Raw genomic sequence first — 17,062 nt, forward strand, 5'->3', positions numbered from 1 at the left:
CAGAAAGACTCTGCAGTCGCTGCACGGAGGATCCACTGATGCCTTCGTCACGATGAAGGAGGCAACGCTTTCACTATCGCGCGTCCTCACTGGTATGGACACCGGAGGAGAACACTGACCATCCAGGAACCATGCCTACCGTTCTCGGTGGCAAAGGGAAACTTTCCATTGACTGCATTTTGCTCCGATGCGCATTTTCTCAGGTGAGGCGAATGCACGGAGGACGGAATGTAGCCTAATTGTGAAAATAAGCAGTCATGAGAGGTGATAGTTGTGCGAATGTGTTCCATAGATGGTTAAGGAACTGGACTTTTAAGGGAGTCGGTCGTGCACGATCAGATTCGCGCGTATTTAAATGAGTCATTATGAAGCTTGAACAGGAAAAGACTTTTGATTGGACAGATAAATATATTTGATGTTTATCAACGACCCTAATATAGCTATGGTGACGGAGTATAGGATGTTGTACTTCAGTCCTCAAAAAGCTTTCAATTTAAAGCGCATTGCACAGGTGGAAGTGCTGGAAATAACCTGAAAATGAGCATGACTTTAGAAATCACAGATACTTTAAGAATGCAACAGCTGGTTCTAGTCATACATGGCTCCATGCTGCTTCTTGCAGGTGTTATGATCGGTTGTGGTTTGTTTGGCCCCTGGAGGTTTCACTCATTTGGGTATTGCACCAGAGTTGTAGCCCGCGGTGCTTGTGAGCAAGGACGTGTGAAATACATTGCACTTGATTATAGTAACACTAATGTGAAGACTTTAACTGTAAACCGATGACGAAGGCCAGGTAACGACTTGTGCTGAACCACAGGGAGCCAAAATGCTGCTGGCTGTGTTTATGTTTTTTTTCATTTAGGGCGTCTGGCCTCTACTTTGTGGTTGAAATACTCAGACTTTTCTCATACACTTTATTTACTATGTGCACCCTTACTGCATGCACATGCATGCTCACAGGCTGCACTGCACACACGTTTTACTTTTAGTGCTTAAGCTGCACAGTTTGGACTAAATATAAGAAAGGGGCAAAGAAATAAAAAGCTAATCACCAAAACTATAATGGAATTTAATGTGTAAATAAAAAGTGTAACAGTGTCTGCAACCAGAAAGTAGTTTAATGTTGTTGTTCAGCAAATTAGGCTAAAATGTGGATGTTCAGAATTACAAAACATAAAATTTAAAATCCAAACTACATAGTGATAATGGGGCTGGATTACTGCCATGAGCAATAACAATTATACAAAAGACAAATATAAACAATGACAATACTGAAAGTTCTTATAAAACACACTCCTGGAGAAGCAGCCGACACAGTTACACTGATGGCAAAGTGCGGGTAATGTCAAAACTTTGTTATCTTAAAGCTTGAGAATCATGGTTCTTGGGTTTCATAGTGAAAGTTGCCTGCATCAAAGTTAACATCCGGCCGATGCTCCTCCACTGTGAGTCATGAACGTGCTTCAAGGTAACTCTCACCATTACTTTACGTGTGTATGAGACTGTAAAGTGGTCACAGTAAAGTGTTAGACTCAGTTGCGAGTGCAGAAGAAAATTGGCGGAAGGAGGAATGCAATGGGTGATTTTCGTCCTGTGAGTGTGTCTTTGTTCATCACTGGTGGCAGAAAGTGACTAGCTTGTTTGCTTTGTGTGGATTAGTTTATGTTTGAATTTGTGCTACAGTTGCTCATAACAGTCATCATCGTGAGCAAGTGTGGGCTGCATCTGAAATTTGCATCTGAAACTTGCTCTGAAGAGTCACAAAACTCCCTGTTTGCAGCTCTCGATCTTAACTTCCGGTGGCGCGCAACATTTTTTAAATTTCTGTCCTTCGTTTTGTGCAGGTAACAAGAAGTCAAAACAACAGCTGTGCCAAAGATATTTTTGAGGTAAGGAATTACTTGCTTTTTAATGTGTGTTTTTTTTTTTAAAGAATTTGTAGTAACCACAGTTTTTACTGAATCAACTTTGTTATAAAATCCTTAATCTCATGCTTGAGGTTTCTTACTATTAAAATCAGCACTTTTTTTTTGTAGAATATTAGTAATTTTTTAACAGACTCAGTTGACTAATAACATACAGGTTCAGAGAAGGAAACACAAGCAGCAGCTCCGAGGGGGCTACAACTAACGGTCGTATGCATCAATTGATATGCAGATCATTTTTTGGCATTGAGCTATGAGAACAAAGTCAAATATACCCCTTACACTTTCCTAGATTCCAAAGTAAAATTATATCTTCAGGTGAGACATTTTTTTTCCTGCAAAACTTAGGATCCTTCATTTGAAATACTAAAAATAAATAGAAATAATCAAATTTCCTGTTCGTATAATAGAGAAAAGTAATACATCTTGAGAGTGAGAGAGCTAGAATGCTTTGCATTTTTTAAGAAGTGAAATACTCAAACTTTGAACTGTTTGAGTAGTGAGTAGCACAAGGTAGTTGCAAAGTGTGTAAGAGCAGGAGCAAAGCAGAGGAGAAGAGATACAAAGAATGGGGTGGGGAAGGGCTAGAGGAAGATAGCAACTCGTGATGCTCCATCTGGGAGAGCTTGTTGTTGTTAGAGGAGGAAAGGGGAGAGGGCTGGTGCTGTGTCCTTGGTGACTGAGGAAGGAGAAATAATGAAGTGAAAGGATGAGCAGAGAGAGGAAACTCTTTCCCTCCAGGGCGCACTGTTGGGTGGGTGGGAAGAGGAAGGTGGGGAGGAGGAGGAGAGAACATTTGGAGACATCTGCCAGGTTCATAAAAATCTTATGAGCATATTTCAGTAAATGAATGCCCTCACTTCAGACTTCCCTTGGAGTTAATGAAACGGTTTGATATTTTGGGAAACGCACATTGAAAAATGAAGCGTTTAAATATCGTGTGGTTCAACATGTGCAATGTATGTCCTTACTGAAAAGGTACAATGTGTTATTTTTAGGTGGCTTATGCAGATCCAAGCTAGTTCTTTACAGTATGCTAAGCTAAGCCAACTGGCTGCAGGCTGTGACCTTGTAGGCTTCTAAACAGACAGATATTACGAGCGTGGTAACAATCATCTTATGTAATACTCAGTGAGAAAGTTTAGAAAGGCACATTTACAAAAATGTTTATTGATTGCTTTAAGATATCAGCAGTTGCTCCCTCACATCCTCATAATCCTGACATTATGAGGAATTAGATCATGCTAAAAAGGTAAATGAATGGCACGCAATCACAGCAGCTTCCATGAGGTCTGGTTTGCTTGAGTAAGACTTCAGGCAATCAAATCAGAAGAGATTATAATCAGAGCAGGAGCGATGACACTGCTCTGTGGATGCAATGCTTTCTCCATATTCCTGCTTTCATCTGGAGCACTGTGAAGAGAGGACGAAATAATAAATTAGGTGCATTTTCAAATGATTTCAGGTGCATAATTGTGTACATGTACACTGGCACCACTGATGTTCCTCAGCTGTGAGCAGTAATTCACAACAGTAGATATTTCATACATCATGTTTTAGTAAATGGCAGTGCAATTATTAGCTCTGCAGCCTCACATTGATAGGAGTGGGGGTTGGGGGAGTTCAAACATTTAACATGTGACCTTTCAGATGAAAAATACTGAAAAACTCCATGTTGCCACTTATCTTGCAGTTGATGGACAAAGCTGAGAGGTTGTGACAGACTTATTGGATAGCGCTGTTGGGCATCACTTCTACTTAATTTTAAAAGATGGTACAAGTGTGTGCTTTTCCAGGCTTTTTCACAAAATCAGTACTGCGTCGTAGCTGATATTCGACCAGCAGAACGGTCACTCACAGCTGATGTGTGGCAGGAAACATTGCGTTGCGACCGTGTGTGAATCACACACGGCATCTCTGACACGCAGCATCTCTGACACTCTTCAGATGAGAAAATAGCGATAAAGTAAACACTTGTTTGATATAAAAGTGATGCAGCGTGAGAATTCATATAGTTTTTGCTCACACTGCTAAAAAATCTCTTCTATGTCCCCGTTTTGAGTAACTCTTTGCTGAGTGCCCTCATCAGAATTCCCTGAAGAAATCAGAACTAAGAGTGCTCTGACTGCTATCTACAGAAGGTAAAACACTAGCTACTCTTAAGTACCACAGGGCCACACGGAGACAAACAAGACTTTATATATATATCTGTATGATATATATCATAGTAGCTTCACCAGCACCTTTCCAGAGGATGTATTTCGTTCACACACTTTAACTACAGGGTGTAATTGTATTAGGGTTCCTATGATCTGCCTGAGTAGCTATCCATTTACTTCCATTTATTTTTTTGCTTGTCAAAGCTCTGCCAGTATAGATCATTGTGTTCAGAGGCTGCACACACTTCCAACATGTATCCTCTTTTACAATAAAACAATTTGAGTGAATCATTTGAGTAAGTTATTCTTCATTTATTAGGCCTATATGTACTCTCAGAGCCAATGTTTAGCACCCCTATTTGTCTTTGTGTTGCCTCTGTGATGGGCTAGCATCCACCATCAGCTAAGATAGACTTCACTACCACACAGACCCATTCACAGACTACTGTAGATATAGTCAGCCCAATATAAAATACATTGTCTATTACATACATAGCTGTTTTAATTTCCAGTCCAGTCTCACTTGAAAACGTGCAAAAGGTACGCATGGCCACATGTGCAAAATGTAGTGGTGCACAATCCTTAGTTAAAAATGTAAAGGGTTGTGTCAACATCACTTAAAAGTAACCATGACGCATGAGAATAAAAATATGTATCCCTTGCCAATCTGTGCTTTACGATCCCAAACAATATATTTCAACATCTAAACCATGAGTTGTCCTCATTTACGACAAAATCAACAGTGTGCATCAGTGTCACACAGGAAGATGTGGCAGGCAAACAATGAATTAATCATGATGAAGGAATTATTCATTGAATAGTTCAATGAACTGAATCACCATAATCAAAAACACATAGCGACAGACAGTCACACTGTCTAAAACATGTAAAACTGTTTGGTAAAGGCCTATAATCCTGTACAGAACTAATAGATGATCAAAGTGAGTGTTGAAGTCGTGACTAAGGAGTTATGACCATTAAGGATATTGGAACAATGCGATTGAATTTGAATCGTTTAATCTGTTGAATGCTTGAAATGGTTTTATATACAATAACTTTAGTTTAAAAAGAATTTAGATTTACAAAACTACGCAATGAATAATGATATTTTGCTGTAGAATATATTAAATCGGTGACAGTTTAAGTTGCCCATAACAATTTAAAATGTCATCTCAACATAAAGCTGTGTCTAAGAATTTCATTTGGAAATCAAGAGAAGCAAAATGTTCACATTCCAAGTGTTTGCAAAAATCAAATGTTGATGTTTTTATTTACAGACTTTTGTACAGTCACAGCTCAACCACTTTTTAGTCATTTCAACAGTTAACAACCTCCCATCCGTGACTCAGACAACCTGCACTGTGTAGATACCAGCAGTATTTCCTGTTTCTGTTCATGACTGATGTGTGGATCCCAAAGTTCAATTTGGCAAAGCGAATTTCCTGCTCAAATATTTGTTCCATAATATTATATCTGTTGTGCAATATTAGAGCAGAAAGGATTCTCAAAGATCGTACATTAGCAAAGGTCTCTTTTCAAGTATATCAGATCGTCATTTCAGCCCTCAGTGTGTGATTTGTACACAGTTGCAGAGAATGAGCTGCTGTTCCATGCACCTGTCAGTGTGAGCAGTGAGCTGGGGTTTTTTGTTTTACCACACGGTGACTGATCACAACCACTCCAAGCATGTCATTCGCATCTCTGAACCCTGCACCAGAAGTTACCGCTCATTCACATCCACATCCAGACACACTCCCCCTGGTGGGGAGGAGTGTTGTGGATGATGAGAGTCAGCTGTCACTGATGATCTTCACTCTGTAGGTGTGCAAATGGCAGAGATAAGTTAGTTCTAAATGAAAGAGAAATTAGGAAAGTTCTGAAGACAAGTTCGGGATGTCTGTGGTTTCTCTATGTGAATATTCATCAATCATAGTGGCACCGCACCATTTACCTTTGACCTCCGTCCCCCCCTCGCCTCCCCTCCCCTGCCATTTCTGTTACATAGGACATGACTCAGTCCTGGACATCCCAGCAAGCCTTAGGGGGTGACCAGGCTCAGCGGATCCTCTACAACTCCAAGGTATGTTTGTTTCTGTGTTTGGTTTCTGATCATTAAAGGGGGACTACACATGATTATACATAGTGTGGCGTGCTGAAGAACCATTCCACAAGTGACACAAGCAGATTTGTATGATTTAAGAGGAAACTGAGTTACACAGGTCTGTCCACTGTAGTCTGCTTTTAATCTCTGAAAGAGACTCAAAGACTGAGGCCACATTAGCCGCTTCTAGCATAACGGTGCACATGCAATGTGATTAATATAGGTGACAAGTTTAGACAAGGACGAGGAATGCGAGATGGAAAAAAAGTTATAAGTCCACCGGTCAGTTAATCAATCAATCAAACCATATTCATGCAGCATCTCTCAAACAAATAAAGGCATAGACCGATAAAACAAATAACAAAATGCTGAAAATAAGAGATGGATTTTGAGACCAGTGCACTCAAAATAAACTGAAGCATTACTTGAGTGAGATAAAAGTAAAAGATATCAAAAGCAAAATGATACATTGCTTATGAATAGAGTAAGAAAGAAACAGTAATCTCTACAATTCTGATCAAATTCACATCATCGGAATTTAAATTAATTTTCGCTGATTTATTGTTTTCTTTGGAAGAACAGAGGTGAGCTTTGGCAATAATGGCATTACTTATTCTGTAAGAGAAATTGCTTAATTTTGCAGAGAATTATTTATTTGTTATCTATTAGTCTATCTGTCAGTTTGTGGCACTCTGAACGTGACCCTGAACATCAGCTTTAATGAATCTAGTTTGAGTCTTTCTGTGAGCTTTTAAACCAATAATCCATAATCTTGTTTTTTCCTTGTTGAGATGTGAGAAATTCTTTGACGTCAACTCCTTTATTTCTAAATAGACTTAACAAGTAAATTGGCCCAGCATCATTGTTTTGGTCATGTGAGAAAGAAAGTGTTCTTGCCTTCAGTTCTGAGGTTTAACACATCAGAATGTAATAAAAAGTCATCTCGACCTGATGAATACCAACTCATCACATATTACGCTGTGTCATTATTTGCTTAAGAAAAATTTAACCAGACTGCAGAAGCAGTGTGTGAAAAACTAAGTACAACCCATGATTCGACAGCTTGTAGAACCATCTTTAGCACATTTTGTTTTCTGTATGATGTTATCGGTCTCCCTCATCTTTTTTGGACCACTCTTCTTTACAAAAATGCTTCAGTTTGAGGTTAGTGGGTGTTCACAAGTTCCCACCACAGCATTTCAATCAGTTTCAGGTCTTGACATTGAGGGGATCATTACAATACCTTGAGTCTTTTCTTGTTTAGCTTTTCTCTTATAGATTTGCTGCAGTGTTTAAGACCATTGATTGCTGAATTAGTCAATTTCGACCATTTGGACAGATTGCCTCATATTTGACTCTAGAATACTTTGGTATACAGAGGAGTTCATGGTCAACCCAAGAACTAAAGGTGCCCAGGTCAAAGCCCAAATCATCACCCCTCCACCACTATGCTTGACAGTTAGTGTGAGGTGTTTCTGCTGATATGCTGTGTTTGGATTTTACCATACGTGGTGCTGTGTATTATGACCAAATATCTCCACTTTGGGCTCATCTGTCCAACCAAAGGACATTGTTCCAGAAATCTTGCAGTTTTTTCAGATCCAACTTTATAAACCCGAGCTGTGCTACCATGTTCTTTTTCGAGAGCAGTGGCTTTCTCCTTGTTTAGTCTTTTTTAACTGTATTGTCATGAACTTTAACATTCAACATGAACTTGTCCATTCCTGGGAAAATCTCTTAAACATATTCCATTTGGGAATCATTTTTCTAACTGTAGAATGATGGACTAAATTGTTTGGAATTGGCCTTGTATCCCATCTCACATTGATGGACAAAAACAATTGCTTCTCTAATATCACTGCTGATGTCTTTCCTCCTTGGTATTGTATTTTATAGAAGTGGTTAATTTGTTGATAATCAGTTCATCAGGCACATTTAATAGAGAACACATGGCTGCTAGTTACCCTCTTAATTTCTGTGGAAGCATTAAGGGTGTACTTATTTATTTTACACACAGCTTCTTTATTTTGTCTGAGTTTTTGTTGAATAGATAAAGATGTGCTTTATACATATTTTGTGTGATGTTGTTCGTCTAATTTTAAGTAGTAAGGACCAGATGATGTCCTAATCTTTTTAACAAAACTGTTCATAGACCTGTCATTAGTATAACTGTAGAAAGCACGAACATTTTAAACAGTAACATTCCTAAAATCTACACTTGTGGTACCCAACAGGTAATCTGATCATGGTTCGAAGACTGGTCATCCATCTGGAAACTTCTGAGATAAACTAGTAAAATGATTCAAGACAGGCCAACAAGAATTATTAGTCCATATAAAATACTGTGGTGGTCAACAGTATTAAAGGCAGCACTTAGGTGACTCAGCACTGAACTGAATGCATGTTTCTGTGAGTTAATTTGCAGGAATATGCAGGCTTGAACTTTTGAAATTAAGATCTTTCTCATAATTTCGTTGTCCCTCTTTCTCCAGGATGGAAAGCAGTCATCTACACAGCACAGGCAAGGTATGTATTTTCTGACTAACTTTCAAAATTTCTCTGCTGTAGTTTACATGCTGTTTTTCTGTGACGGTTTGTCGTCTTTTTCAGGTCGTGGGGACCCTCAGCTGCGAATGACCCGTCACCCTCAGGTGGCACCTCACAAATCGTAAGTGCGGTATGAAGAAACATGATCCAACAAGGGTCATCTAACTTGAACTTCTGCTGTGGCACATGCAGAGGCAAAAAAAAAAAATACATCACACATATTTATTTGCTCTTCTCTGTAAAAGATATTTATGAGCCTCTTCATCTGAACAGCCACAAGGAAAGGCTTAAGTGATAGAGAGGGAGCATGTGAAGGGAAGTAAAGGCACTGAGTCGACGAGCTAACAATGTTTCAGGCTGTAGGTCAGGTCAAAGGTGCCTCAACATTCCTGAAAGCTGTCAGTGGAGACCGATGTGCTCCTGTTTGTTAACATTTTACATCCTCTTTTTAATGTGAAACACATGTTCTGTGGTGTACACCAACTGCATGCCTCACAGTATCTCACAGGCTTTGTCATGAAACACAGCAGGTTTTTTACTTAACTTGTCATAAACATTTGTTTCATTCATTCATTCAAACCATATTTATACTCAAGAGATCATTAAGATCGAGTCAATTACAACGATAAAGAAAAAAAAAACCAATAAGAAGGGTTGCTAACCTAAAATCAGCATTTAAACACACACAAACAAAAGTCCCTGTTAAGGAGGTCATTTGCTGAATTAGATAATTACAATGGAAAATAAAAAACAGTAATATAAGAGACCCCAAAACATGCAGATTTTCCAGAGATTGATCAAGTTTTATAAATTGTGAAGACATAAGAGATTTGAAATGAAACATTTAAAATGTCCAGAAATGCATTGATTTTAAAGAAGGTTAAAGATAGGAGTTAGGTGCAGTAATATTAAAAGCAGCCTGTCCGAGTTCAGGCCTAACTGATCAAATCCATCTGTTTTCTGAATCGCTTCTGAAGGGCAACATCACATTTTTTTCTCTGAAGTATTTATTGATAAGAAATTATTGGTGAGCATCGCATCTCCCCTCCTTTTTCATACAAAATTCATTGACGTGTGCTTTAAGTGTGACATGGAATAAGCCTCAGGGCAGGGTTAGTGGGTGCAGGAGCCTGACAGCTACAAGGATGTCTAAAGGATGCTTGCTTGTAGATCATATCGCCACCGTGTTTCACGGATTTGCAACTTTTTCCAGTAAAATTTTGCACGTTAAATTCTACATTTTATTTTTTTTAGCATCTAAAAGCTATGCAATAGTTTGAAGCAAAAGTACAAAGTAAAAAAGCCTTTTTCGTACATACACCACAGTCCTGAAATATTCTGGAGATGTTCTGGACAGATAGCATGTGAGAACACTGTTTCTAATAATTCTTGCTGAGATTTTCCTACCACACCCCTTAGTTAAATGTCCAGTGGATTTTCGGGTGCGACATTGGGCAAACATGTCTCGAAGCTAGCTGTGTGTAAGCACACACTGACACGACACCGAACCGGCTGTGTTTGGTCTGTTTGAATTACCGAAAGTATCGTGGCAGCCAAACAGGGACGTCTTGATCACTGCTCAGCTTGACTGTGCTGCACGATGGCACAGCCACTGTGTGAAAAGGGCTTGTAATTTCCAAAGTCTACTTTCAGCATCACATTCTGCCTCTTGTGCATTGTAGACAGACACTCGTCCGCATCCATCCTCACTCATTTGTAGCTGTGAGAACTAATCTTCAGCAGAAATTCTCTCACAGGGAAGCACATGTGAGCAAACGCATTGCAGAGAAAGCCCAAAAGAAACTGTCTGCATATTCTCCTGAAAATCCTTAATGTTTATGTGTGAAAACAACTTAAAGAAAATAAGTTAACCCCCCCTGCATACATACTGCTCCTGAACAGTCTAAAGCAACTTGTATGTTGTCCAGGCTTAACATCGCCATACAATTATACAATCATATATTTGCATATTACTCGCCTCATGGATAGTTTGACTTACCTTGCACTCTGCAATTTTTTGACCAGTCAGAGAAGACTGGGCCTTTTGGAAAGGGGGACCTTAAAGAGAGAGGACCTAAAACAGAGTGTTTCAGACAGAAGGGGACGAAGGGTTGCTGAACCAATGTAAAGTTCTGTTTTTTCTTTTTACTTTCAATCATGAAAACCCATTCTAGTAGAGTACTCAAATAAAAATATGAACATGTAAAAGAACATAATATGAGCTCTTTAAATGCATCATGCTGGACCGAGTATCAAGTCAATTTCATTTTTTTTTAAAAAGCAGCGACAGATGTTAATTTTAAAACTGTTGCTTGATTTTGCTACCATTTGTTCACAGGATGCTTGCTGATGATCTTAAACTGAGCAGTGATGATGATGACACTCAAAGGGTAGGAAATACACCATTTCTTTTATTTTAAAGCGTATTTGTCAATGGTTTTGACATGATTAGATGCTTTTTGAACATATTCAATGCATTTTTTATGATGATATTTCATGGTGTGCTTGTATATTTATACTTTTAAAGCTTGTGGAGAACCTGCAGTGGTAATCTATGCGATGTAGCAACTTGTTCTCTTTGCTGTTGCAGTGGATGCTAAGTTTCTGTGTTTGTTTCCTTAAAGGCCATTCATGAGTCAACGTCTTGGGACAGACACAGGTAATTGCATTGTGGACGTGATCTGTGGAAGTTTTATGAGTATTTGGCTTTAAAAATAAGTTAAGTTGTGTGACTAACATTGGGCCACTCGGCTGTGTGCCTCCCCTGACCCTTCTCTGATGTTTGTACGTGTGTTGACTGACAGCCTGTCAGCACAGCGAGCACACACACATGGCAGGCGGGTGAGACATTCCAGCTCGGACTCTTCAGGCTCAGACTCCTCCGCAGAGTCGGTCAGCAGTAGCCTTCATTCCCGCAGCCCTAGTCGGAGTCCAGAACTTCCCTCAGATCCTCCATCGCCTGTCAACACACAGCCACCGTGCAACAACAAGGAGGTACCAAATGCTGATGCCGCAGTCTTCTTTTCTGTTTTCTATCCTCTCTGCCTGTGTCTGTCCTCCTCTGTTTGTATGCCTTTGGATGAAACCTCTACAGGGAGTGGTGGCCTCAAGGCAGTTGACAGCAGGTGTGGGGAGGGAGAGAGGAATGAGGAATGTATGTGAGTTGGAGGAAAGGGATGGGGGTCGAGGGGTAGGGGTGGCTTTGGGAATTAGTGTCTCTGTGTCATGTCAACAAGCTGAGGAAGCCCTGAGGAGGTGGAAGTCATCAAAAACTAAGTTCATTTTCTTTTTTCAAGCAGCAGTGCACAGGAGAATTTGTCCCAGTTGTGTTTTATTATCTCAATGAAAACTCAGAGTTTAGGTGCCAAGCATGGTAGGTATGATGGGCTTTTGGAGGTGTGGGGCATTGTGGGGGTTGAGACGTGTGCTATGTGTGCAATGAAGGGGTAAACCCGCTCCTCTTTTATGAATGGAGGGCCCTGTGCGACACAGCAGACTGTATTACTACACATGCGCTACTTTGGGCCCCTATAGAGTGGGAGGGAGGGTGTGCACCATGTGTTCTTCATTTACGTGGAGTGTTTGAGTGTCTCCCAGGGAAAAGATGGGGGTTGGAGTTGTGGCAGCAGCAAATCCAGATTCCCAGGTAGTGAGAGAAAAAGGGAGGGACAGAAGAGAGGGAGGAGGGCAGTTGAGACGGTACAAGAGGTGCAGTGTCTTCTCTGGAAAGAGGGTGAGGGATGGGGGGAGGAGGGCGAAGGGTTAGAGAGTTTGGGTGGTGGCAGGGGGTCACTGTTTGACTTGAGGAGTAGAGGTTTAATTTAGCTCTTGGTCAGACAGAAAAAGAGGCATGAAAGAGAGAAAGAACTTCGCTTTCCAAAGGTGAGTACAGTTTCTATTTTTTATTTGAGTTTAAACTTCTGCTTCCTTGGTTTCCTCTGATTCGGATGTTTTGCAAGCCAGTTGTTAAGCAAAAATGAAGTGAGCTAGTTGGCATAATTGGACGGAGGTTTGGTATACAACAAGCACAGATTTTTTATATACTCTGAATGCGAGTCCACAGAGGAAGGACAATGAAAGGAGGTTATACATTTTGTTTAAATTGATCTCTTTACAGTGCGAGTCATAATCTGGATTTGTCATTTAAAGATTAAATAGTTTTTAAAGTTGAGTCAGTGAGGAATTTGTCAAATGCTGCGACTGTTGTGCAGTCTGTTGTGCACTTTAGATGATTTGTTTAAGAAAAGTCTCATTATGTGATCATTCTCTGCACATAATTATCACTTATTTAAATACACAAGGAGATATATTTACTTTAACAAGGTACACAGCTGCTCTACTTGGTGGAGATTTGAAGTATGTGCAAAATGTCCTTTAAATCCAGTTTTCTTAAAACATGGGGGAACATTTCTACCATTGAAGAAAAATGATTATAAAAAAAACATATATATTATCTAAGCCCCTTTCAATACACGTCAAGAAGTATGTCCAAAAGTGTGATTCCAGTGTTCACAATTCTAAAGCATCTGTGCTCAAATACATGCAGTTTATGTCAGAGATTTTCTTGTGAATAATGAGCAATTGAATGAATGAAGATATGTGAAAAAATTTGAGGAACTGTGCAAAATTATATACGTCTAATCATAAAACTAACTAAACCTTTCCAGTTCAGTTAGCACAGCTTTAAAGGATATTTGTTTTTCTTGCTAACTCTCAGCAATCTGTATATTTTTGTGTGGAATGAGTTGAAATTTGTACCGAACAGCCACGACACCCAAGCATGATAAAGAGTTGCATTAAGCAAAGTCATAGCACTGAATATTTTTTTGCTTGAGTGAAAATAACATCCAAACTGCTTTTCCCTTTCTAAAAACTAAATTTTGGTAAATAGTAATTATAGTCTTCTATCAAATGTAGATCTTATATCATTCTATCTTGTAAACTGACTCCCAAAGCGCCTGCAAAAAATTGCTTTAAAGCTAAGAAAAAAAAAGACTTTTTCAGATATTTTGAATATATTTTCCCCAACAAGGATTATTTCAAAATGATTGAAACTCTTCCAGAGGAAAGGTTTAATTTCAGATATAAAAGGTGTCTTAAAACTCCCCCATCATGTTCTAGGTATATACTTAACATTTTACTTTACCCTGACAATTACTTACGTTAGTTGTATTTCATAGATATGTGTGCAGCATTTATTAAATGTTCATTTAATTTCTTTTTTTTTTACATCATATTGCGATAGTTCTACTTTATGTTTATTTCTTTGTTTTAGTTTATTCATTTTACTAAATGAGGTCGACTGCAATGGACACAGTTAAGGGAAGTAAACCACCACCACCCACTAATACCTCAACAGTGAACATAAAGTAGAATTAGCACTTTTTGAAAGTGCTGGCTAAAAATTTAAAGATGCAGAAGCATTGTAATAGTATATTTCAGAGACGTCGTATTAGATTGCTTTACCTAATAAAGTGCCTGCAAAGTGTAGGAACCACACAGCTGGAACCTCTGGGAGATGGAGAAGTCTCAATTGAAAAACAGAACAAAATACTATCTAAAACATGAGAAACTGAATATGATTTTAACAGAATGTGAACTGTACAAAAGATAACTTATTAAGTAATGGAATAATATAACTTCTTTATGTAACATCAGTGAATATTATCCAACCACAAAAATGTGTACCGTCACAATACATTGAAATGTCTTTTGTAGATTTTTTTAAGTTTGAGAGTCACTCAGAAAATGTATCTTTTTAAAAACTGAATATTACTCGTTCAGGAAGGAAATTGGCCATTGTCATTAATTTCATCGATGGCTTACAAAGATGTGTTAAATGTATGAAATTCAGCTTAGAAGTCTGTCTAGATGAATATATGGAACTTAAATTAGCTGCTAAGGCAAGTTGGTATGGAGTGATCCATATCAGATTAGTATAAGGTGACTAAAGACAGTTTTTTAATAATAATGATAATAATCATAACAATAATAACAATTATTATTAGTAGTATTTTATTTAAAGAAACATACTCTTTCTTTTTCTGCCAGACAACAATCAATTTATATGTATATAACCACATGATAGAACATTCTTTGTCAGTTGTTTTGGTAAATGTATTAGTCTGTGTAGTGTTCCACCCCTGCATGTGTGTAAGCTTCAATGTCAGCAAAGACGCAATCTAAATAAATATTTTTTCTTTTGTCTCTGTTGTTCTGTGGGTTAAGACTGATCACCCATGTGCCACCCAGTGGCAGTTAGATAAATGGCTGAAGAAGTCAAGGAAAAAATCTGCCAACGCTGAACAAGATCCCTCCCAGAGGATTCCAGGGCACCAGTTATCCCCCCACACCCAGCGGGCCCCATCACCAGCCAGGTCATGGGACAGCAATCAGGAGTACAGCCCTAGCCAAAGCCCTATTCCCAGCCCACAGTTCAATTACAGCCACAACAACAGCCCTCTACCTAGCCCTGGTTACAGCTTCTGCCCTAGCCCCAGCCCGTTCCCCAGCACCTGTCCAAGTCCCAGCCCTAGTCCAAGACTCAGTCCAATACCCAGCCCAATTCCAAGTGTTTGTCCCAGTCCGTGTGGGAGCCCAACAGCCAGTCGTAGCCCTAGTCCCATACCTAGAGGTCCTCCAAGAAGTCCAAGTCCCAGTTTACCTGCTGCTTCCAGGGTTAGTCACTACCCCGAGGATCGGGGTCCGAACTTAACACATTCTAGACTAACAACAAACTCTCACAGGACAAAAGTTAGGCCATGGATCGCTCCATTGCCTACCACCAATACAAAGGCCCAGCCCACAAGTAATGGTCATCATCGGCCATCTCACCACCACAGGCCTAAAACTCGTCCCACACAGGACCAAGACCAAAGTCAAAGCAAGCCAAAAGCTTCTGCAGTTTTAACATCTAATCAGAGTCACAGCCACAAATCTAGACACAAGTCTACTTCCTATCCAAGCTCCAAACAGGTTTCTGAGGCTTCCAAAGCTAAAAACTCATCACATTTTGAGCAAATACAGGATAGCAGACCCAGCCATAAGAGTTCACAACATAGCCCCACGAAAGCAAAGCACTCAGTTCCCACTAGTCATGAAACCGTCACTGCTCACAGTTCTCATTCTCAATCTATCTCTAAAGCTGCAAATAATTCTGGTACAGGATCAAGCTCTAGGCCCAGCCCTAGCTTAAAACATCGGTCCAAGTCGTGGGAGGGTACAGCCCCTAATCCTGTGCATGTCACTCATACCAAAACTTCACAAAGAAAGCACCAATCTAAGGTACAGGAAGTGGAACAGAGAGGTCATCTGCCCCAACCAGAGGGGAGAAAACACGAGAGAAATAAGGACAGAGATTGTGGAAAACAACAAGGGAAACAGGAAAGAAAGGAAAAAAGGAGGCTGGCGGAGGAGCAGCTCCTGAGACGTCCCTGGATCCAAAGTTCAGCAGACGAAGAGGAGGAGGAAGAGGAGGAGAGAGGAGTGATAGACCATCAGGGGGAAAGAGAGGAGACAGAGAGAAAGGACAACAGGAGGAAGAGAGAGCAGCCACATGAATGGCAAACACCTAAATCCAAACAGAGAGTTCCTACCAACACCGAGCGACACCGCCTTCGAGACGACTTACACCGTCAGGGGAGAACAAAAAAAGGAGGGAGAAGTGAAGAGGACAGAGAGTTACAACCAGACCCATCGCCTAATCTATCTTCACGATCTCCAACTCCTCACAGACCATCCTCCTCCTCCTCCTCCTCATCCTCCTCCTCCTCTTCCTCCTCCTCAAATTCGGAATCAGAATCTGATTATCAGGCTCCGGTCACCAAAGTTCCAGCGGACTCCACCTCTCACAAGAGACTCACCAAGAAAGGTCAGCAGGGCCCAGGTAGGCCCGGAAGCATCAGGCCTCAGGTGTTGCATCCCAGAGGTTCCAGCTCAGGTAATCCTGGTGAAGGGCAACAAAGTGAGAGGAAGCAAAAACTCTACACCCTGGTCCCGTTTGGGCGAAGTGAGAAGGAGGCTCCCAACTCCCAGCGGGGGCTGAGAAATCTGGTGGTACACATAGACCTCTGTCTGCTTAAGAGGGTCCCAGACAGCACCACAAATCCAGCTGCTAAAAAAACCTCCTTGCCCTCTTCATCAGCCAAGGACAAGCAAAGAGAGGCTATGAAACACACGTATGCCCCTGAAACTTCGACAAAAGACGGCAAACGGAAACGCAAGGTAGACGACAAGCGTATTTACTTTCCTCCTGTTATGTGCAGCTGTAGACGTTTTCGGGGCAGAAGTATGTGACAGAATTTGTTTGTGTAAACTTGTTCTTAGAAGTG

General features: G+C 40.2%; 1 protein-coding gene across 2 annotated transcripts in view; it reads left to right on the forward strand.

Annotated features, from left to right (window-relative positions):
* Window positions 1–17,062, forward strand: part of aff3 (AF4/FMR2 family, member 3) — a 22,172-nt gene continuing 5,110 nt past the window's right edge. For both annotated transcript variants that reach the window (XM_072396714.1, XM_072396715.1), the window contains exons 1-9: window positions 1–203; window positions 1,845–1,889; window positions 6,090–6,164; window positions 8,678–8,711; window positions 8,796–8,853; window positions 11,071–11,122; window positions 11,357–11,391; window positions 11,537–11,726; window positions 14,961–16,955. In XM_072396714.1, coding sequence (XP_072252815.1) covers window positions 132–203; window positions 1,845–1,889; window positions 6,090–6,164; window positions 8,678–8,711; window positions 8,796–8,853; window positions 11,071–11,122; window positions 11,357–11,391; window positions 11,537–11,726; window positions 14,961–16,955 — 2,556 coding nt within the window. In that variant the 5' untranslated portion in view covers window positions 1–131. The remainder of the gene's footprint in view (window positions 204–1,844; window positions 1,890–6,089; window positions 6,165–8,677; window positions 8,712–8,795; window positions 8,854–11,070; window positions 11,123–11,356; window positions 11,392–11,536; window positions 11,727–14,960; window positions 16,956–17,062) is intronic.

The sequence above is a fragment of the Leuresthes tenuis genome, unplaced genomic scaffold (assembly GCF_036924035.1).
Source record: "Leuresthes tenuis unplaced genomic scaffold, fLeuTen1.0.hap1 SCAF_12, whole genome shotgun sequence".
Classification (NCBI taxonomy): domain Eukaryota; kingdom Metazoa; phylum Chordata; class Actinopteri; order Atheriniformes; family Atherinopsidae; genus Leuresthes; species Leuresthes tenuis.